We start from the raw sequence: 22,797 nt of genomic DNA on the forward strand, positions 1-22,797 counted from the left end.
CACAGACGTGGGAATATTTTCATAATTAGGTAGATTTAATTTTCCTGTATTGATTTGCACTGCCAGGGCATTTATTCCAGCCTTCCTTTGATAGGAAGGATATGTTCATGATGCTGGACTGCCACTGAGAAATCTGGGCTCAGTTCTTGGCTGGGTCACAGACTTTGTGAGATGCTGGCAAGCAGTTCCTTCTTGTGCCTTGGCTGTGAATGAGGGGATCTTCTGTTCCTCTATCAGGAGCTCAAGGTTTTTCCTTTTAATAATGCACCAGCCTCAATGCTATGATATAAATAAGGACCATGTGATTCTTTTGTATATTTCTGTGCAATAGTTTGATTCATCACTCCAGGTTATCTCCAGATTTTTTATTCTTTATTTATTGAGCAGCATTATCCTGTCTCACATTTTCATTTGCCTTTGCCTAACACTGATGAAGAAGAGATACATGGTGATAAAGTACTTGCAGGGCAAGCTGGGGTGAAGAGCTTATCTATTGCAAGTCTCCTCTCTTGTAATCCTGGCAGGTTGGTTGGAACACAGAAAGGGCTCTTTCTGAATGATGTTGGAGGCAGCATTCAGCTCATAAATATGTGTTTCATCACCATATCAATGAAAATCTGGAAGGCTGTTATACCCTGTTGGTTCTGTCCTCACTGACAGTAAAATTTTAATTGGTTTTACTTCTGGTGCTTGTTAACCCAAATGTAATGTCTGATTTCATGTTGAGTTCCGGGGGAAATGAAACCCCTTCCAGAATTTTGGAAAGAATTGTTTAAATAGAGGCATGTTTTTGTGATTAATTTTTTCAAGACAAATTGTTTTCTGCTCTTTGCAGAGGAAAAGACTCCCACTGCCTTTATCCATATCCTTAGTTCAGCCAACCTGTTTACAAGGATTGAGCTTTAAAATCAAAGCACCGTCAGGACTCAGCTGTGACTTTGCCTGCAATGACAAGATTACTAAATAACTGTGTTGTGTTATTACTTGCTGTAAGCTCTGTGGAAGAGGCAACCTTTGCTCTTTGTTTATTCATACCACCTCCTCCACACCCTGTGCCCCATGTGGCACATCCATCCTGACCTTCCCAGAGGAAGCTCAGGTCCAACAGCAGCTCTGTAAGCCCCAGATGGGGACCAGAGTTGATGGAGCAGCATTTTACCCTAATGGCAACAGGAACTGCCAACCTGCTTGAGATGAAACCTGGGGAGAAGGAGACGGATCTACAGAAGAGACGACTGATGAGCAAACCGGGCTCTGGAGGAGACCATCGCTCACCACTGGGTCAGTGACATCTAATTTTGCAGTGCTGGGGTTATTTCAGAGGGCTGAAATCTTGTGCCTTATGAGTAATGGCCCATTTATCCCATCACCTTCCAGCACTTAATGAATGTAAAAGTGAGCGCAGAGTCTGACTTGTGTTTGATTTCCACGCTACTGATTTTAGTCACAGTGCCAATTCCCCAAACACTATCATGTTGACACTCCTTATTACCACTGTCTACAAAGTCTCATTTAAGCCTGTGTATATTTGAAATCATATACTGCAGAATATGACTGAATTTTATCACTGACAACCCTTACACTGAGGACCCAGCAAACTCTAATAAGAAACAGTTAAAAGAAAATTTAAGAAAATAATATAATGCTATGTGACTGGCTGAAATAAACGTAGGACTGGAGATTTTTCTTTATTCCCCACTCTTTCTTTCTTGAGGTGAAGTATTTGCAGAATGTGAGGTCTGGTGTCACCCACTGGAAGTGACCTGTCTCATAGAAACATTTCTAACCCTGCCCCAAATTTCCCAGTATGAACAATAAGATGTGGCCTCCAAACTGGGTTTTAAAATCATAGTTCAGGTAAGAACCAGCGGGCCATTTAGAAGTGTTATTATTAGTCTTAACTGAAACTGGCAGGGTGGAAATATGTTGGTCTTTCCTGCATTAAAACATCTTCAGGCGACAGTAGAACTTTGCAGAGCTCTATAAAACCTATCCTCTCTGGTGAAATCAGTCTCTTTGATCTCAGTCTCAGTTTTAGGTTTCTACAAAATTAAAACTATGCAAATATTTGAGTAGACGATCAAATTGTTATATTACAAATAAAACTACTTTTTTTTTTCTTTCATATGGAACGTGCTTTTTATTAAAGCTGGTATTCCTGAATTTAAAAATGCTTGCATGACAGAAGAGGAGAAAATGGGTTTGTTAACTATCTGGATTTGCAGCTACAAGGTGAATCTCAGTTTTTAAATGTCACAGCTGATACTCTTTAATCCTTTTTTTTTTTGTCCCCTAACTGATGAGATAATTCTTTAAAGATACTTGGCAGCCGTATGAGACAGAAGAAGTGAGCTGCAGATGCAAGGCAGAGGGATGATCAAGAGAGTGACCCAGGGACATGGGGAGAGCAATCCAACATCTGCTTAAGATCCTCTGTATCAGAGACCCCAAGAAGGATCCCTTTCCTCACTGCCATGGGAGGCAACACTGGCTGCATCCACAGGTGCTGGGAGAGGCAGCTTTTATGGGCATGGGAAGCATCACACAGGCAAGGATGAGTACAGTCTGCTCCAGAACCACTGCATGAAATGGCACCTGCATCCTTCCTCCACAGGATCCTCCTGGATGGCCAGCTATGCCTAATTATCATATAAGCATGTATTAGTGGGTGGCATCCCTGCACATGGCAGAGAGGTTGGATTTTTAAGGTCCCTGTCAAACCAAACCAGTCTGTGATTCATTCTATGATTCTATACCTGTCATGTTTAATATGATGATATGTATAACCAAATGCACACACACAGAGATTCATCCTTTAAATTACTTGAAGACTCTTGTTTACCACAATTGATTCATGCCAGCCTTGCTCTGATTTAAATCCATCCAGGCCTTTGGCTTTGATGGTTCATACTCCTCAGATTGCAATTTGTATGTGTTTCATTTATAACCACGTGACAGGCCACAGTTTTGCAGTAACAAAAAGGCTGCTTCACACTTAAAATGATTAAATTGTCAAACAGCTTCTGAACACACACTGAAAAATTGTTTGAGCTAATTGTCTGTTTATGATTTTCATGAGAATTTGCATGTGCAAATCAGATATTTTGTTGCCCAACCACCATCTGAGTTGTTGTAAATGCATCCAGGAAGGTTTGGCAGGTATATTTGGGCTAGAGTCAAGAATTGCTATATGCTAAAAACCTGAAGGGTAGCTGAAACCAGGTTCAGCTTTGGTCATTAACATTAGAGTGATGTTTTTGTCATGCTGCTTAAACCTTCTTTGGCTTAATTTCATTTTAGGCAGGGGTGTCAGTATTTTATGTTCTCCTTGGTGGAGAACTAGTCCTTTTATATTGTTTTTGAATTTATTACTCATATGTGTATACTCTTTGTCACTTTTCATTTTCATAAGCTTTTTTCCCAGAGTGATCTGTAATTCAGAGTCAGCATCTGTGAAAGAATTAAGTGTTGTTTTTTTCAGACTGGTCATGAGACTTTGCAGCAGACTTAAAGTGCAAATTAATGAGCCCAGCACAGAGCTCCAACACCACTGTACATGATAGCCACAGTCACAGTTAAAGGATGACCGTGCAGCTGATGAAAGAAATGCCTATAATATTAGTATACTACTTTCCTGCTTTCCAGGAGTAACTTAATTATTTGAAGAACAGGAACAGTATCCGTCTTAGTCTACTGCCCAACTATGTTTAAAGAGGATAACTGCATGCTAAATTGTTAAGTAGACAGAAGGGAGTGAAGGTATTTTACCTGCAAATCTGAATATTGCTCAGATTTTACACAACCCCGAAGTTGCCAGTGCTGTACACAGACTCTCAGTGAGACCAGACAGGGCTGAGGGAAGGAGCAGTGATTGATGGGCTGAGGAAGAACCCAGACATACTTGGGATTTGTGAGCATGGACTTAATCACCAAGCCCAGCATGCCTGGGGTCAGTGCAGGTGAGCTTGGGTCAACCCAGCTGAAAGTTTAAGAGATTCACGTTAGTCACAGCTGCAGAGTCACATTCAGCCATTGGTTTTAAGGGATGAAGAGGGAGGGAGCAGCAATTTTGACCAAGTGGCTGGGGCAGGTGTGAGCTGAGCAGGTGATGTGCTCAAGTAAGTGAGACCCACTTGGTCCTTGCTGTTGCTTTCTCTGCAGCACGACTCCTGTGAAGAGATCTTTGAGGCAGGACTGAAAACGTGCACAAGGCAAGCCAGTGAAACTAGTCAGATAGAAGGTCAAGAGGTTTTTGTGTTTTTTTAGGATAATTAAATTGTGCTGTGCAGTCTGATTCTTTATGTAGTGATTGGAAAGAGCTAGGTTGCTCCTTAAGGTAACTTAAAGGATGAGTGTGATGCTGAGAAATATATCTGGAGGTATCTGATATTGCCTAAGCATCCTTTGGGAAGGTGTAGGAAGAGCTTCACAAGTTCCCTATGGTGGGACTCCCCAGGGAGGGGAGTTCTGAGGAAAAGATTTGGTGAGGACAGGGTATCTCATAGACTGGAAATAACAAATATTCTTCTGCAAAGCAGACAGATAGGTGTGGGGCTACAGCACACTGGGAGGGCTGTGTGATGGGAGGTGAGGCAATCCTTCCTGCTTTGCTCTGCACTGGTTAGGCCTTGGCAAAGCATCACATTTTGGGCTTCATGCCCAAAGCAAGAGATAGTTGGGGAAACAGGGTCAAGAAAGGTACAGTAAAAATTAACTGAGAATAGAGGCTGTGGAGAACAAGGTTGTGGGGCTCAGGCTATTTACTGTGAAAAAAAGAGGTAACTGGAAGGAGATGAGGTAATTTTTTAGTTCTGCTGCAGAGAGGAAGGGAATGGGCAGTTCTCTGTGGTGGTTGGAAAAAGACGATATTAAGGGATATATAATTTTAAGGAGGGGGTGGAGAAGCACTGGGAGAGATTTGCCCTGGGAAATTGTAGCGTTGCAGTCACTGAGGGTCAGAAGTTAGACAAACATCTGCCAGAAAAGAAAGAGCTGCCTGGCCTCTGCTCTGAGGGTCCTTCCAACCCTCTTTGCAATGATGACATTGAAATCAAATTCTGCACAAAAATAAGTCAGCCTGTTGCCTTTTCTCTGCAAGGAAGGAGATGTAGGGTGTGCCCGGGAGGAAGAGATGTGGAATAAAGTGGTTTTGGCAAGGAGCAACATGCGACTAAGGCCTGAAACCAGTATTTCTGTCCTTCTCTTTAAATATTAATAGACTTATTTTTCATGCTCTCAGGATAGCCAGCGTTATTCTAAGCTGTTGCTTAAGCCATTAATGCACTGTGCTCTGAGTTATGTTTTACAGGCCTTTTTCTTCCCCTCTCAGGAGAGATTTTCTTATGAATACCGTTGTAGGCAGTGGAGCCAGGTGCTGGGATATGATGCAGTGTGGTACTTTATGAACGAGTACCTTGGCTTCTGGAAGGAACAGTGACTTTTGGATGCAAGACCCCCTTTGCTTCCTTACTCAACAGTAGGCAGGCCTGCAGGATGACTGATTTTGATAATAATAAAGAAAAGCACACTGTGTACACTGGGGAAATAATAAGAAGAGGATTTATGAGTGGCTTGGAGTGTGAGTCTCAGGGCCAGCATCCTCGTCCGAGGGAGCTGTTTGTACCAGGAACACTGCAGCAAAGTGCGTTAAAGTTAGCAAGTGTCCAAAAACCTTTTCAAGTAACAGCATAAGAGGGTCAGGTTTGGGAATTATGGTCCCTCTCACCCCTCCTGATCCGGGTGCAGTGAGCTGAGGTCTGGAAGATGTAGTGGTGGCAGGTGGAGGTGCTCTCTGGAATGTCGATCCTGTGGTTCATGGGGTGGATGTGCACTCAAACAGTCCTGCTTGCCCACTTACAGGTGCTCCCTTGGGCTCTGGTCATCTGCTCAGAACAAAAGCTAAAACCTGGGAGGTTTTGTCTGGTTGGAAGCATTTTCCATCTCTCAAGGTGCTTAGCAGCAAGCCTGCTCAGCAGAGTGTCAGTGTCATCCATAATTTCAGATCTCTGTGATCAAAGCTTCCTGTTGAATAAAGCCTTTTTATCCACGTCAGTGATGGGAAGAGGATAGACTTTGTTACCTCCCTGCTGCAGAGGGAGCCCTGTGTTGTTTGTATTGCCCTGTGCATCCTGGACTGCAGAGTGCTGGGGAAGGCCCAGGCAGTGCTGCTGCTGCCTTGGAAAGAGGCTGTCCCACTTCGGGAGGTCTTCAGTCTTAGTAAAGACAGAGCAAGGAAGTGCAGGTTCTCAGCTGGCTCTCTAATGCCTGTGGTTGTCACTCTAAGTGGGAATATGTTCAGTGGCTTTTTTGTATTAACAGGCTTTTGATATTGGACAGGATTGTGGAGAATTCAGAAGCTGCTTCAAAGTCCTGGGTATTTTTTTTCCTCGTCTCAGATATGCTGAGGGTAAACAGCTCTGCCCTCTAGTGCCGTTTGCCAAATCTGTTAAAGCAGAACACATCAGTGATCCCGGGAACATGCCTCACGCAGAGCACCCGTGGAGCACACTGACCTGTGCTGCTGGTCCTGGCTGATCTGGGCATCGTGCAGTGAGCCTAGGAGTGGCTTTAGGAGGGTTTTAGCCCCATGCCAGGCAGTAAAGCATGGCACATGTTGGCATATCTGCTGCACAGCATCCCCAAGTTGATTTCTGTGTTTTCCCTCAAACAACCCAGTCTAGCCTGATATTTGCTTTCCCATAATGTTTGTTATGCCTTTGAGAGACATGCAGAAGAGCTAAATGGTTTCAGCAGCTTTGCTCTTTCAGCCCCATAAATAATGAATTCATCAGGGTGAGAAAACACACGCCCAGACACAAACACATGCAGAGCCCTGAGGAGGAAAGGGAATAAGTGGGGAAGCTTGAGATCCAAATGCAGAGCCCTGTGCCAGTACACTGGGAACTGCTTTTTGGAGTGAGAAAGTGTCAGGGAGTGGGTATGGAGTTAATTGCCTCAAGAGGAGACTAAAAGCAATTAGAAAAGCAGGCAAATGCTAGCTGAGGTTGGAAGTGATAGGTTCCTGCCTGCTTGGCTTTTGGAGAGGGCCATTAGTTCCAAGGTGATGTTTGTTTTATCATCTGTAAGTCCCCTCTTTAACCATCAGATGAAATAATTCCATTGTTGCTGGCACCCTGCAGCCTGACAAGGGGGATGAATACATTGTGAACCTGCTGGACAGCCAGAGCTTGATGGGCAGGATCGTGGGGGTTCAAAAATCTCCATTTCTGGAAGTTTTGTAGAAGTAACTAAACAAATAAATGAAACCTCACAAGTCTCACGCTGCCCCTGCTGAGAGTACTTTCAGAGATAGTGTATGTGCAACCAGACACCAGGGAATCCACAGTGGAGAGGATTGGAAAGGCAGCTCCATGGGTCTTCCCCAGCCCCAGTGCTCCCAAACGTGGTGTCAGACACCTTCACCCATTCCTCCTCCTCTGCTGGGCCAGTTGTGGGGCTCTGGGGTTTGCAAGGGCTCTTGCAAAGGGTGCTTTGAGTGCCTTTTCCAAGAGAGCTGATGTGCAGTGGGAGGTGTGAGCTGGCTGCTGTGGGGATCCGCGGGTTGGGATGCTGGGCTGGGCATCATAAGCTACTGATGTCTGCAAACCTTGGCTGCACCCAGAAGGTAAAGGTTCAAGATGCAGAAGGTTCACCTGGGCAATTTTAGCAGTGTTTTGCTAGCTGGAGAATAGCATCATTGTGATAACTGTGTTAAGTTCTTTTCTGGAAAAATAGCAAAGAAAATACACTAGTTTGCAGTTAGTCCTTCGAACAGAAGTGCTCCTGGACAGCCAGTGGAGCACTTGGGCAGCTCTTGGGTTTATCAAATGCTGAGACTTCAATTCTCTGATCTATCTTAGCTTGATTTGCACTGACAAGAACTAGGGCATTTTCATAAATTTTGATCACCTGCTTATAGCCTTGTCTAAAATGTTTTGCAGGTCAGCTGCCAAGACGAGATTATCTTTTGTGGAGTTGGAAATTTGTTTAGGGAAGGCTGGACAATTCCATTTGGAGGCACTTTACCACTCAGCGGGGGGGAAAAACTGGGGGGAAAAATTCATGCAGATGCTGAATTTCTGAGCTTAACTGGGGCTCACAGTTCTTATGTTGGCATAAAAAACATTACTTATAAGTACCCTTCCAATCTGCATGCACTGATTTTATTTATTTTTTTCCCTTGACACTCAGGCCATCTGTGACAACTCTTATGACCTCTCTCAACCTGCTTTATTTTTCTCCTTGATCTCTGAAGCAGGTGATACCTACAAGATTGTGCTGTCTGAGCTCCTTCCTTCTCCCCATAGATTTTGAACTTTGTTAGCCTGTCTTAACCAACATTGACTGGGGGCAAACACCGTGTCGCTGTGGGTTTTATGATCTGAGCTGGCTGGGCTGAGCAGAGGCCTCTTAGTGTCTGCAGAGGTTCACTCTAAAGCTGACAAATGGAAGTGGGAGCAAAGGGAAAGAAAGAGGCATTAGTAATTCCCGAGTTCAGGAGAAGTTCAGCCAGAGCTTCCCCGGTAACTGTCAGTTCCCTTCTCATCCCCATTTATTTATGTAGTTGGTGTAATGACAAAAGCTTAAATGTGAATGCAAATACAAGATAATTTTGCAGAGTATCGTTCCTAGGAGTGCTACAATCATTACAGGCTGAAATAATATAAGTAGAAAGATAATAGCAAAGAGAGAGAGGCGTGAGCAAAAGAGAAATTAAGTTTTCAGTTGAGTTTTGGAAAGAAACGGAGCTAATGAGTTGGAGCTCATCTAGATGGCAGCAGCAGGCATTGCTTTTCCTACCAAGAGAGGTGATGTATGTCTGGAGAATAAAAGAGGATTAAAAAGTTGCCTGATTAGTGGTGTAGGGGTTGAAAGGGCTACAGGAAAGAATGAGGAGTAGACTGAAACAAACAACCTATCATGGATTTACATGTGCAGTTTATTCAGAATGAGTGACTGATATTGGGCAGTTCATAAAAGCAGACTGCTTCAATCTCATCCTTAGCTGTCTTTATTTTTAAAATAATATTTAGGTTGAGCACTTTTGGTCCTGTTGCTGCAACAAAGTGGCTGGGGAGGGGGAACAAAGGTGGCAGCAGGGGGTTTGCCCCAGCCTTGACACCAGCACCAGGATGTCCCAAGGTTTGGGACTACCCATCGGTGTGCCCACCCTGACCCCATTCCCTTCTGGAAAATAGCCCCCAGCATCAAACCAGAGGCACGTGTGTTTTATGGGCTTGTTTATCCTCTGCCCTCTCCCATGAGGTCAAAGCCAGAGCACTAAGCACCTCGGGGTGGCTGCAGGGTTTTTCCCCAGCGATGGTGCCAAGCAGGGGATGTTTGATGTAGGCAACTCCTTTGCCTTCTTTCTTTCTTCTTTTTTTTTTTTTTCCCCTCAAGCAGGCTAATAGAGCCAGCAGCTGTATAATTAGTGGGAGCAGGTCCCTATGTTTGCACAGGGCAGTTGTTAGCAAGGCTGCTGCAGGCTGAGCACACACGGTGCACATGGAGGTGCTCGCCAGGCTCTGCCCTCGCACTGCGCCAGACGGAGAGGCCGGTGAAGACGGGCACAGGTGGGCTGCTTAGCGTGACGGAAAATAATTAGGAGAGCATTAGTTTTAGGTTGAAATAAATGGATTGTCCAGCTGTAGCTGCTGTAGAGAGGAAGCTGAATGTTAATTAGTTGCCACCAGTAATTATGGTGATTATATATTTTTTGAGTGGCTGTTGGGAATAGCTCAATTCACATCCACAGAGCAATGTGAATGACATTTCTAATGGCTATAAGGAAGAGGGAAGGTACTTTTGTAAGAGAAAATGCTTTGTGTCTGCTGCAAGAAATACATCCTGCTTTTCTACGCAGAAAAATTAGACCCTGGCAGAGATGGGATTTACATTTGTTCTTCCATCTCATGGTGCATTTTCTTAACTGTGAGACAGGCAGACCTCTTGAAAATAACTCTGAATTTATTTTGCTGGCTTCCAGGCCTGTTCGATGCTTCCTTCTCACACAGATAAACAAAGGTGATGCCAGTAAAATTAATGGAAACAGTGATTTTGTGAGAGACTGTTACCTTATATTACTTGCTGAGGGCCAATTTTAATATTGAGATCAGAAAACTAATTTTACAGGCTTGTCCATACACAGGGCTACTGCAAAACAGTTGCTCCATACATATTTATGTAGGCATTGCGATAAAACAAGTGCTCACATGCAAATCTGTTCAGCAATAGCTGTTGTGCTCTCAATTCAATTTTTCTTTCAGTTTTTTCTTTCAGTTGTAGATCAAGCCTCTCACTTATACCCACTAGTTAAGAAGTGAACTCATTAACATGCCACCCACTGTGTCTGATAACCTAACTAACACCTTCGATCTCAGACAGCCTCAGCTCAAATTCACTCTTAGCATTATTTGTCAAGATTATTTGTAGAATAGATTTGCATAAATTCCCAACAAGCATATACTGAACACCCAGAGTTTTGTGGAATACTTTACTGGAAATGACTGGTCTGTGAGAATGTTGTCCTCCATGCAAACCTACTCAGTGCTGCTCCCACAGGTTCCTCATTTCAAGAAATAATAACAAGTACTTGAACCTTGCATGCTCAAAATGTGCAGAAGCCCAAGGACAGTGAGCTGATTTGCACAGAAACCCTCTGATGGTTGGACAAGGACGATCTTCTGCAATCCACAGGGAAGGTCGGCCTAAAGCACTTGCGTGGCTGCCTAAGGTGAAACTTAAAAAATGCACCATTCCCCTTCGTTCACAGGGGAAATACAGTACCTCACCCCCTGACCTTCCTGAAGCTGAAGTTTGGAAGACCCCTGCTGATGGTGATTCAGGTAAGACATTGCCTGGTGTTTGCATCAGGCATATAACTCACTGTTAGGTGCATGACTGATTTTTCTGAGCACTGGGACAATACAAGATACCCTGATGACACTCAGTGGTCAGCATGTCTCAGGCAGAACTAAAGAGATACCCAGCACAGTGGCATAGCCCCCTTCTTAGTCTTGCACTTGCAGGAGCATCAATTGGAGAGATGTAATCTCTGGCCCAGCCCTTACTTTCCTTTAGCTTTGTTCTCCATGTGGAGTTTCTTCAGGGGTGCCTGGTCTTGTTACATAGAACCATGTTCTCCTTTGGGTGGGACTAGAAATCCATCCATTACAGATTCAAAGTGCATCATGAGGTGGTCACTCCCCTCTGCTGTGCCCAGGCACATGGGCACATCTGTTGCATGGTGTGACCTTGCCAGAAGCAGCTGCGTTTTGCTCCCGTAATAGATGTAGTTGTGCAATGGGGGTTGCACATTCTGAGGGAGCTGGAGCTGTGGGGGTTGATTGCCTAAGCAGCAGGGTGCCCCACATCTGGGAACAAGCCTTGGGCTAACAGCTGGCTGAAAGCTTTTGGTGGGTTGGATTCGGCTGGGAGCATAAGGAATGCCAAAGGAAAGGCTCCCGTCTCCACTGCAAACACAATAGCCCTTGAATTCCTTAATTACTTCCATCTAGGAAAGTTGATGGCCTCTTTGATTGAACTATGTTTAATGAAAAGTAGGTAGCAAGATGAATGCTTTGCTCTTGCATCTAAAATCCACTGATAATTAGACCTCATGGAAGCAGTAATGTACTTTCTTTTCATTTTCCCCTGGCCAATGAGTCAATTGAAATACATTTTCATCCTTTAATTTGGGGACTAGTGAGATCATGCACATGTTTTCTTGCATGCATGGATCCCTGTGCAAATGGGAAGTTGGACTGGCCTTGATTTACCCAGTGCTTATACAGCCTGTGCTCTCTTCTTCCAGATTCCTCCTGAAGGATCTACTGCTGTTTGATGGGAAGTTCTCAAAACACATTGAGCCACTTCAGGAGAAGCACAGGACAGCCTGGGACTCTAGTTCCTTTTCTTTGACAGTGAAGAGTTGACAAGTTTAAATGGACACACCACAAGCACTAGAGTCTAGGGAAGATGGAGGAAGATCAAGAGCCCTGTCAGGTTCTGAAGTTTTGAAGAATCAGAGCCAAGGATGTTCATCTTGATGTCTTGTGTGGCCTGTGTTTATAAGAGCGAGTGCTTTGCCATGTTCTCCTTGAGGACCTGGCTGAGCATCCAAAGAGGGGGCATGTGCTATCATCTCCACTGAGGCAGGCTGGCTCTTGCTCATGCTGAGCTCCTCTGCATGCTGTGCCATCACCAATACTTGTTCCTATACGAAATTTTGCTGTTCCTGTGCCTGACAGCTTCAGTTTTCCCTTTTTGCTCTTTATTGTCCTTCTCTCATACTGTCCTTGGGCACAGGGGTAGTTCTCAGTCATGCTCGTGGGCTCGCTTCAGCCCTGATATTTTGGTGCTTCCCTCCTCCATCCTCTCCATGCCTGGCTCAGCTGAGGAGACTGTGGACTCTGCTTGCTGTCCGAGGGCTGGCAGCTCATTGACAGAGCCATCAGTGGAGTGACTTTGTCCATAACACAGTTTCTCTGGGTCTCTGGATCTTTCTGGGTGAGGAGATCTGCCTGCCTGAGGGTTCATTTGCACAAACACCGTGGGTGAGAAATCTAACACTGTGTTGGGCCATGTTTATTTTATATCTAAGGGCTGCTGAGAGCTGTGTTGACCAAGGCAGTCCTTCAGCCCCTGGGAACACCGGGACTCTCCTGGGTGGACAGTGGTGGGAGCTCTCCTGCTTTGCCTAGTAGCACTGTGGTGCTGCTTGGCAGCCCAGGCAATGCCATTAATTATTTTTTATCTTTTTGTCTGAAACAGTGAAGTAAGTGACAGGAGAGAGGACAGAGTAATGCAGCTCAGGGAAGAGCTGTGTTCTCAGAGGGTTGTTCTGGGCACAGTCAATGCTCTCACAGTGCACACAAAGGGATTTTTAACCCTGGGGTCCCTCTGGATTGCTGGTCAGGGTATCTCAGGCTTGCGTGGGAAGCAGTAGTTTCTGTGTGGCTGCAAAGTGTTGTGCTGGGGCCGGTCTGTGCTTGCTGTGGGGTGGGAGAAAGGGTGAGCAATTTTTTAATATTTCTCTTTTTTTTGCACATTTTTAAACTGCTGCTCTGCCTTTCTCACTCCTGGGTTGATGGACATTGCTGCCATCCATCCCAAGGATGTCTCCAGGTGCAGCTATGAGTGAAGATTGTGGTACTGCTGTGCTGTACCACCTGTCTCTGGTTGTAATAGGCAGGGTGGTGGCTCTTCCAGGAGGAAAAACACCTTGAATGAATCAGTCTCCCATGATTCCCTCATGGACCCAGTGGTGCAAGCAAGTGTGCTGGTGTGCTTTGTGCTGTTGTCTGTGTGTGTCAGTTCCAGCACAGTGAGGGGCTCCTTGAGGCAAGTGTGATGACTCCAGAGCTGGTCCAGGTGCATTCAGAACCCCAGCACTGGCTCCCTCCTGGCATGGGCACCCAGGGCCCTTGCTCTGGGACACCACTTTTGGGAAACTTGTTGTTTCCTGTCTGTTCCTCACCAGCTCTCAGCAGTTTCTGTGCGTGCCCACCAGAGAGCAACCCCAGCACAGGGTTGTTGTCTCCAGAGACAGAGATAGGGATTGTAGGTCTGGGTGTGAGGTCAAATCCATCTTCCCTCACCCCTTCCAGCCCTATCACCTCATCCCTAACGTGAGCTGAGCAGTGAGTTTAACCCCACTGTGCACACTGTCCTGGGTCAGAGGAGTATCCCATGGAGAAGGGAGGACATGCTGGCATGTGAAGCTGCAGCAGGAGACCCTCCCTGGGTCTTCTGCAGCAAACCCAATGCCATCTCCAGGGAATGATCATGCCATGAGTTAGGAAGGGACATCAATCCAATGCACAATATGGGTTCAGACAGAGCTTAAAAACTTGGAGGGTAAAATCTGGTGCTTTATGCAGTCTTGTATAAGTGCACAGACAAATTGTACAAATCTCATAGAATCATATAACTTAGTCTGTGAAAGACCTTTAAGAATGTCGAGTCCAACAGACATGTCAGTGTATCTCTAGTGCTTGAACATGTAGTTGAGGGGGGGGGTTGTGTGTGAGAGGCCATTCCAGTGCTTGGTGTTTGGGGGAGGAACAAGTCTGTGGGTTATGCATCCACAGGCTTTGTGAGTGTCAGCTGAACTTCAGTGCTGGCCCAAAGCCCCAGGGTAGGGCAGTCATGGCTGGGCTTGGAGATGGGGTTCATCTATCCAGCATGAGATATTTCACCAGAGCTGCTTGGGTCAGGAGGGGGAGAAGGACGGGATGTATCTTGCCTGGGATAGACGCAGAGCAAGAGATGGAATCACCTGCTGGAAGGCCCCGTCCGTCCCCTCCCTGCACTGGAGCCGGAGCAGCAGCGTTCACGTGCCAGTGGTGGGTGCAAAGGTCTGTGGCACCGCTGAGCCACAGCCCCAGCACTTGCAGAAATGGGCTTTGCAGGAAAGCTGAGAGAAGAAACAACTCCTTGCTATTTTTATCCTTGCACCAGCCCCCGGGGATTTCGATTGACAGGATTAGTTATGAAGCCAATATTATGAGTTTAACTATGAGTGAAATAACACAACTTCTGTGGGAAGCAGAGTAAAAGAGGCAATTATACAGTAGTTTAATAACAGCACACTGCTGGCTGCATAGCTGAAAACTTACAGTTGGCAGTAATTAGGTTTTTTCATTCTTCCTGTTAAATAGCTTTAAAAATTACAAGAGGAAATAATCTGATTCTCTTTTATTTCATGCTGTTTTCATCATCCAGTCTGTGTCCATTTGGCCTTCAGATTATTCTTTTATATGTTTTTAGTATCTGGTATTTAAGACATGCAAAATGTTGAAAAACATGCAGAAAGTGCTAGGAATAAGGGGGTGGAAGTAACACAACTTCTGAACATGAGAAATCCAGGGGATTCTTGAATGGACAGTGAGGGCTTTCCAAATTGACTAATCCTGACTAACAGCTGGACTTCTAACTACAGGAGTTATTCCAAATCATTTAAAATGACAGTAAAAATGAGGTTTTAGAAATTAAGCCCTCGTTTGCCTGCCTGTTACTGTAATGTGCCAGGTGTAGATAAGCAGGAGGGAGGGAGAGAGGTGCTGTGGTGCCTCAGTCTGTACACTGGTTGCTTGCTGCCCTCACCTCTCTGGTGGGATGTCGTGATCTGACTCTGGGCTTTCCTCCCACCTTGGGCTCTGTGCTGGGTTGGCAGTGTGATGGGAATTTGTTGGCTGGCAAAGAGCTGGACTTGGACAAGAGCCTGTGTGGTCCATCAGGTCTGTGGGGCACTTTCTCTTCCCAGTCTTTGCTGCTCCATCCAGCCTGGCAGTTCTTGGGATGTGTGCTGATGTACTGGGACTGTACAGACATCTCATGTCCCTGTTGTCCATATCCCAAGTGATGCTTCCTTGTCTGTTGCCCTCCTTTCAAGCATTTTTTTTCTGTGTCTAGACAGCAGTAAGTTTTCTCTTATGCCATAAAAACTTGAATTACTTTGGAAATACGCAGTTGCTAAACTTACAAGGTGAAACTTGATGAGCCAGCAAGTAGCATTTTGGCTGCTTATGATCGTAGCTTGAAAGTGCTGCACAGCACAAAAGGAAGTGCTCTCAGGTGTGCTCTCACTACTGAAAGATCAGGATGGGATATTTGCTTGGAGATTAAAAGTATTCTTACTCTTGCTCTCCTTTACCTTATAATGTAAAAGAGCTAGGTGTGATGAATGATATCCTGGTCGTGATGTTGTGCAGAGAATTGAGTATGAGGTGGTGTTTTGCAGCTCTGGTGCCTGATGGGGTCCCTGACACATGCAATAAATGTGTTCTGCGGCAGCTCACCTGACCTCACAGCAGAACATGACTCCTATTTTATTTCTTTTTCTCTGTCATGGCAGGAGCATCACAGTTCAACTTCACACTTGTGTGTTAGTTTTAAAGCACTCTGGAAATGCCCAGAGTTGATAGCAGGGCAAAGGCCACCTCCAGGTATGCCTCTGTGCCGTTTGCTTCCACTTGTCGACAGGAGTGCACTGTGCTTTTGGCAGATGCAAATGGTCCAGATGGTACTGGGAAAAGTGCAAATGAAAGATTTGATTTCAGCCCTTCCTCACTTTAATAAAATCCTGTTCATCTCTCTGGTAGAGCCTTCTTTTTTAAGGAGCTTTTAAAAACACATCCCTTCTCTTTTCTTCTACCTCTGCCTCAGAACCTGTGATCTTCAGCTCATCCCTGTATCATTGGAAGGTGTGCTGCTGGTTATTGCAAACTGTCATCCAATGCATGTGCATTCCAGCATGTTGTTCTGGTGCTAAGATCACAGTCTGTATAAACAGGATATAATCCATTAATCAGGGTGTCCAGCTGTCTCTGTGGTGGGGCCAGTGGCCAGGCTTGGGCTGGGTGGACAAGGTAGAGAGTGGTTCACAGGGTCTGGACATGTACTGGTGAGGTGCAGACTTTTAGTGTGTGCTAAAACAAATATTCTCTCATGCTCTGAGTTCCCAGTGTAACTGAAGCAGGGGTAGCATGTGGCTCAAAACAGCTGGTGCTGTGCTTGGACTTTGTCTGCTGTCCAGTTAGGCAACATTCTTCTGCAAAGTCATGGTGGAAGGGCAGGAAGCTGAAAGGGGTCACCTTCTGTAGCTGGTCCTTCCCATGGGTCACTACACGGACCTAATTTCAGCTTGGGAGAATGAGGGAGAGGAGAGCTGTCATCTCCCCCATTAGCTCCATCTGGAATGGTATGTGTGCTCCTGGGCGTGTGCTGTGCTGATGCTCACACAGTGCCCGAGTCACCACCCTGCATTAGCTTATTCCAGCACATTTCCTTGTTACAAAATTAGATCCATTTTGGAAATTGCTGCTGCACTAGTAATTGAATTGAAGGGGTATTTTTTGTCAGTTTTTTCTTTTCTTTTTTTTTTTCCTCTTTTTCACTGGAGTAAATCAGGAATAAGTCAACAGAATCAAGCCCTTAGTGCTTTCAGCAACATGCTCATTTAAATTGGATGCAAGAGGGTGTCTGTGTTTACATTTGGCCTGCCAAGAATCTCTGTTTCAGAAACTGGCTTACATAATATGTCAAAATTGGTTTACTCATTAGCATTGCAAACTGCATGAAACAAGCTGCAGATTGATAAACTCGCAGCAATATTTGCATCCGGAGCCGAGCGGCACAGGGGGAGGGGAGGTTCATTAGGAAATGTTCCATTTCCACAAGAAAAACAAATGGTTTCCAGTTATATATCTCAAACTTCATTAATTTTCTGTCTTCCCAAATTTAAATAAAGATTGAGAGGGAAATGTTAAAATCTATGTTGGCAAACAGGCAGCCCGTCTTAATATTTCCTGTGCTGGTTGGTTGTTCGCAGCAGCAGCAGCTCCAGGTTGGCTGATTCTCCTCTCCCAGCTGGGCCTCCAGCCCCTCTCCCAGGCTCCAACCTGCTCACACGCTGCTGCTGCCTTAATTGATGCTTTCTCTGCAGCACAGGTGGGATGGAGGCTTTGATATTATTAATTAGCTCCTCCAAATGTGGAGTGGGCACAGATGTAGTAGCATGGCCCAAAGAGCCTGCAGTGGTGCTGCTGCTCCTGCCTTCACCTGGCCAGGGTGAAAGTGGGTGCAATGCACCCTTGGGCAGAGCTGAGGACCGTGATGTGGAAAATCTCCAGCTCAGATCCTCCATGACTAAACCAATGAAACTTCATCTCCACCATGCAGTGCATGATTTTATAGGCATCTGTAAATCTGCACACACACACATGCAGGCATGAACAGGGCTCCTGGGGTAATATGAGCAAGCACGTTAAGAGTAAAGCAACAGAGCAATGAGAGGGTCTAAGTGTAACCAGTGCCTTTGGGCTTCTGCTGTGTGGGCTCTGGGTACCCTGTGCTGGGCTGGGGATGGTGAGAAGAAACAGCAAATCGGGGTGAGAGGCCAGATATTAGGAAAAGTTTCTTCACTGAAAGGGTGGTCAAGCATTGGAATAGGCTGCCCAGGGAAGTGGTGGAATCACCATTGCTGGAAGTGTTCAACAGGCACATATGTGCTGCTTGGAGACATGGTTTAGTCATGGACTTCACAGTGCAGTGTTAACAGTTGGACTCAGTGATCTTAGAGGTCTTTTCTAATCTTAATGGTTCTATGATTCTGTGCTGTCCTCCTGCAGATGCCTCCCCCGAGTCCTGCTGTACCTGGGGAGAAGTCTCTCCCCAGGCTGCAGCCCTCCCTGTTACTGGTGTCACTACATCCCTTTTAGCTGCATTGGCCATGAACCTCACACGAGCAGTGATTAAATCTCTTGAGACCCAGAGGTCATGTAGCAAAGCTGATGGAAATCTGCTGGATGTGTACTGCTTTTCAGTAGTATCTGAAGTAGTTTGGGGCTTAAATCCCAAGAAATTTTTAGTTTCCTTTGAAACTCTCAACTCAAAAATCAAAAGTGGAAAGCTCTGATACAGCAGAGACGTGGCATAGCACTGGCAGCAGTTCTTTCTGTGCTTAGTGATGCCAGATGCCCCATCCAGTACTTCAGATGAATTTTTGAAAAGGAATGTAATAAAGCTGGGGAAAGGACCAGCCTGCAGTGCTGCAGGGTCTGCCGCAGCCCGATAAGTGTTTTGCCTTGTCAGCAAACACTGACATGTCCACTTTCATGTTAGACCAGATCCACAGCATTCGTGGTATATCACTGACTTGGGAAAAAAAACGCAGGCATTGTTTTCTGTATGCCATGGAGTCCGTGTTGCAGCATTATTTGGAAGAGGTGGGCTACAGGACAGGCCATTGTCTGCTGCAACCCATCATGCTCTGGCTAAAGCTGCATCCTGTACCCAAACATCCCACACGGGTGACCAAGTGGGCACATGTTTTAGAGGATGGAGAAATGGCAGCTCTCAGCTCTGCAAAACTGTTTTAATGTATGTTTTTTAAAGTTTCCAGAAGACTTCAGTGAGTGTAAGTAACAGCAGTTGTTAGCTGTGGGAAGGGAAAATAAAATTATCTCACTGGAAAATGATACGAGAGGTGTTTGCATTTCACTTACTGTCACACCTTGCATCAAGAGGCTGGTCACCATGAGATACAGCGCATTTGAGTGCCAGCTGGAGAGCTGAATGCAATGAAGAAGGCCAGGAGCAATGATATGTATCATCTGGGGAGCTGAGGCAGGCTGAGCATCCTCCTGCCATCCTCCGTCAATGTGTGGGAGCAACCCAGGCACCCGCAGGCTGGAGAAGAGTTCCCAGGGGTGTGGGAGAACCGGCATCACCCCTTGTGCTGATGCAGTGGGTGGTAAGTTTTGTGTGGTCCTTGGTCATCTTTGCCCATGTGCAGCGTGAGCGTCACTGCAGAGTGCAGCTTCTGCAGTGATAAGGCATCAAAGGGCTGCTCACGGTGTAGGGGGAAGCAAGTACTGCCCAGCTCTGCAGACCAGAGTTGCTGTGCAGTTTAACCTTCATGGATGGGACTCAGGCAGCGTGCAGGTAGCTGGTGAATGTTTTCATGTGTGTTAAAATGCACCACGCAGCAGAGCAGTGCTTCATCCTGGAGAACTCTCTGAGCATCGCAGTTTCTCCTCGTTACAGCATCAGCCAGCATCAGGCTGTATCTGTTGGAAACACAGGGCCACATCGTCAGCAGTGACATCTGTCAGCCTGGCAGTGTGGCTCCTGCTTGTGGGAAAGGGGCCTGGAGTACTGTGCTCATAAAGAGCTGTCAGAGCCTCCTCTGCCTGGATTGTGCTAGAAGTGCCAGCCCCCAACACATGAACTGAATTATCAGATTAATTCAGCCTCCTTGGTTTTGTCTTCAGGATTTTCCCTGTGAATTCCAGCACTTCTTGTACAACATAAATCCGAAACTGCTGGGGAGAAGTAACTGTACTTCAATTTTGCTGTGCAGAGAACTGTTGTCACCCTGCAGGTGTTTCTGTATACCAGCATGTAACTTCTGTCTCCAAATAAAAGGGAAAGTTTACCTTATGTCTCAGCCATTAACTCATATGTATTTGAAAATATTTGATGCCATGTGTAGAAAAGAGGGCAAAACAATGATCAGTAAACCTCACAGTGGTGGTGGGGCAAAGGTAAGGCTCTGCTGAGAGAGACCTGTGAATCCATTCCTGCCCTTAATGTGCTGATATCCTGAATGCAGAGCTGAGACCATGAGACTGGCCTGAAACCCCTCTCATGAGGAGGTTTGCTGTGACAGTGTGTGAGGTTTGTGCCTGTGTATAGCTGCTGGGGGAGCAAATGTGGCACCTTCCCGAAGAAGTGATGTGTGTTTGCCGCGGACGTGTCCTATGAGCAAACAGGTACCTGTGTGTCGAGGCAATGAGCTTATCCCCTGCTACCTCCTCCTTCTTCCAACACACATGGGGCACAGCAGAAGTTTTGTTTGGGTGGGTTAATAGCACAAAAATTTTCCCTTTTGGTGCAAAGGAACCCATGGGTTTCCCGTAGCTTTTCTCTGATACACAAAAAGGGATGAAAGCCCAAATTCCACGAGGGCACTTTGAAGGTCTGTTCCTGTGCAAGCACAGGCAGAGCTCAGTACAAACGACAGTATGGGAGACCTAGGAGGTCTTTTCCCCCTTCTGGATGGGCTTCTTGCTGCAGCTGCAGGGTGGCTGCCTGAGGTGCAGTGAAGGACATCTCAAAATGTAACAGGGTCCAAACATCCCCAAAACCCCACAACGGAGCAGCACTGCTCTGGTGACAGTCTGAAAGTGGCAGCGTTTTGGAGGGTCTTCAAGCTTAGTTCAACTTTAGCCCAGAATTGTGAACTGTTTCTTTTCTAAGGATTGAAGTGATGCTGCATTAGCAGTGGATGGGAAGGGGCTGCACCTCCCAGCCCACCCTGGTGGTACCTGCACCACAGCAAAGCAATCAGCCCCTCACCGAGGGGAAAGTATTTGCTTTCTCTACTTAGGCTGTATGTAGTCAGTGTCTAATAATATGAGCATTTTGCCATCCCTCTGCAAACAAGGCTGAGGCTGCTGCCTGATTGGTATATCATCTCACTTTCTCTCAGCATTGATTTTCTTGCTCTCCTTATTTGCTTCATAAAAAGCGAGGCAAGGAGCTGGTGTTCGCTTGCTCCCTCTCCCTCCCTCCCTCCCTCCCTCCCTCCCTCCCTCTCTCTCTCTCTCTCTCTCCTGTGAGAAGCTTTTGGGAGCCTTTATTTTTAGTATGAGACAAACCTTGCTTTATTTCAGGAGAAGCAAGTTGGATTATAGATCCTTTTGTAAATGTGTATGGTGATATTTGCTCCGGTAAGTTATATGCATCTCTATTTATTTGTGTAACTGTACTGGTTGGGGGAAAAGTGGGGTTTTTCAGGAATTGTGAAGCCCACAAAATTGGTTTTAGGCTTGGTTTCTTTGTAGTCTCATGCTGAGCCAAACTGTTCCCTGGTTTTTAGATACGTTGAAATATTTTCAATTTGCATTTTGCTTTTCAGAGGGGGATGCCTGCTTTGAAAACTTGTTTTGCACTTCATTTTACAGCAAACAGTGGACAGTGATGATTAAAGGGAAAAGAAATTCTGATTTATCGTGTTCCTTATGGCATTTTAAATCAAAGGTGCCTCCAAAATAATGCAGCAATATTTGATACAAAAAAAAAATCAGTAAGAGCTATTTAATATTGATCAAGCTGAAGTATGAAATCTGACTGCCTATTACCTTAGAAAGATCAATCTAAAGTATGACAGGTTGGCAGCAACATGCTTCTCATCGAAATGTGTTAATGAAATAACGAAAATCTTTAATTAAGAAAATAGTTTGCTTTTCAGAGTGTAACATCATTAATACAGGTCAATAGACTGTTGCTCTGACTTTTGGTGCCCTGCCTTTGCTTTGTACAGCTCAGCAGCCTCATTCCTCAGCCCTCTTGGCTAACTTGGAGACCTCTTTGTTACCTGTGAATAACAGCGAGGTGCAGTTATTTATCTCTCCCCGTCACAGCTCCTGGTGAGCTTTCCAGGCAGCACAAGTCAGTGACTGCAATAGTAGGCTGAGGAAAGCAAGATATATAGCTGTAATACTTTCAGACTACATAATACTTGAATTTGCAGCATTATATTGATTAATTTATTGGCACTTTAATTCTTTCATACTTGAATCACGTCCATGGGAGTCGATCGCTTTGGTTTTTCAGAAGTCTTTAAGAACTCCAGCTGTAGCTTAAGCTGGAGATGCTGTGAGAACATGCTTGAGTGTGTATCTGCACAGAAAATCAACAGATTAGACCCAAAGTAATCTGCTACCCTCATGATATAAGGGTACACTAATAGGTATATGAAGTGTACTTGAATAAGATATTAGAAGTCTGTAACTGAGTTTATTAAACCCACAGGAGAGGGTAAGGATATTGTGTCTGCCAGCCTGAGCTAAACTCTACCAGAGAGAAATTTCAGATTGGCAATAACTGCTTAGTCATTTTAAGCTGCTTTTGGACTAGTTTAATTGTTCCTTTTTTTTTTTTTTAATGTATTAGTTGCACTTGCCTTCTCACCTGCCTAAAGAGCAGCTGATGGGAATATTTGGTGGTGTGCCCCTCAGCAGTGGGCTCATGAGCTCCTCTGCGTCTGTACTTTGGCTGGGGTGAGCCAGTGCCAGTGCACAGCATCCCACAGGGAGCCAACTGGGCACAGGGCATTCCACAGGCGAGCCCATGCACTTGGTTCCTGAAAATGTAGTTAGTAAGCACTCAGTGCAGTGGCTTTCTGGTGTTTGCATGATTGCTGTTTCGTAAGGACCATGTATATTTAGACCAGCTGTGTAGCTTGAATGCATGTGCTTGGCACAGTGTCAGAAAACATGGTACATAAAA

General features: G+C 45.5%; 1 protein-coding gene across 2 annotated transcripts in view; it reads left to right on the forward strand.

Moving 5' to 3' along the window:
- SYNPR (synaptoporin) overlaps positions 1–22,797 on the forward strand; it is a 103,779-nt gene that overhangs the window by 39,006 nt on the left and 41,976 nt on the right. Inside the window, exon 1 of one of the 2 annotated variants that reach the window (XM_027723031.2) lies at positions 21,110–21,236. The exons of the other annotated variant lie outside the window; for it this stretch is intronic. Within the exon in view, the coding sequence (XP_027578832.1) occupies positions 21,213–21,236 (24 nt within the window). The 5' untranslated portion in view covers positions 21,110–21,212. Of the gene's footprint in view, positions 1–21,109; positions 21,237–22,797 lie in introns of those variants that run through there. 2 annotated transcript variants of the gene reach the window in all.

This window comes from Pipra filicauda, unplaced genomic scaffold (assembly GCF_003945595.2).
Source record: "Pipra filicauda isolate LSUMZ 115617 unplaced genomic scaffold, ASM394559v2 scaffold148_size1903560_pilon, whole genome shotgun sequence".
NCBI lineage: Eukaryota > Metazoa > Chordata > Aves > Passeriformes > Pipridae > Pipra > Pipra filicauda.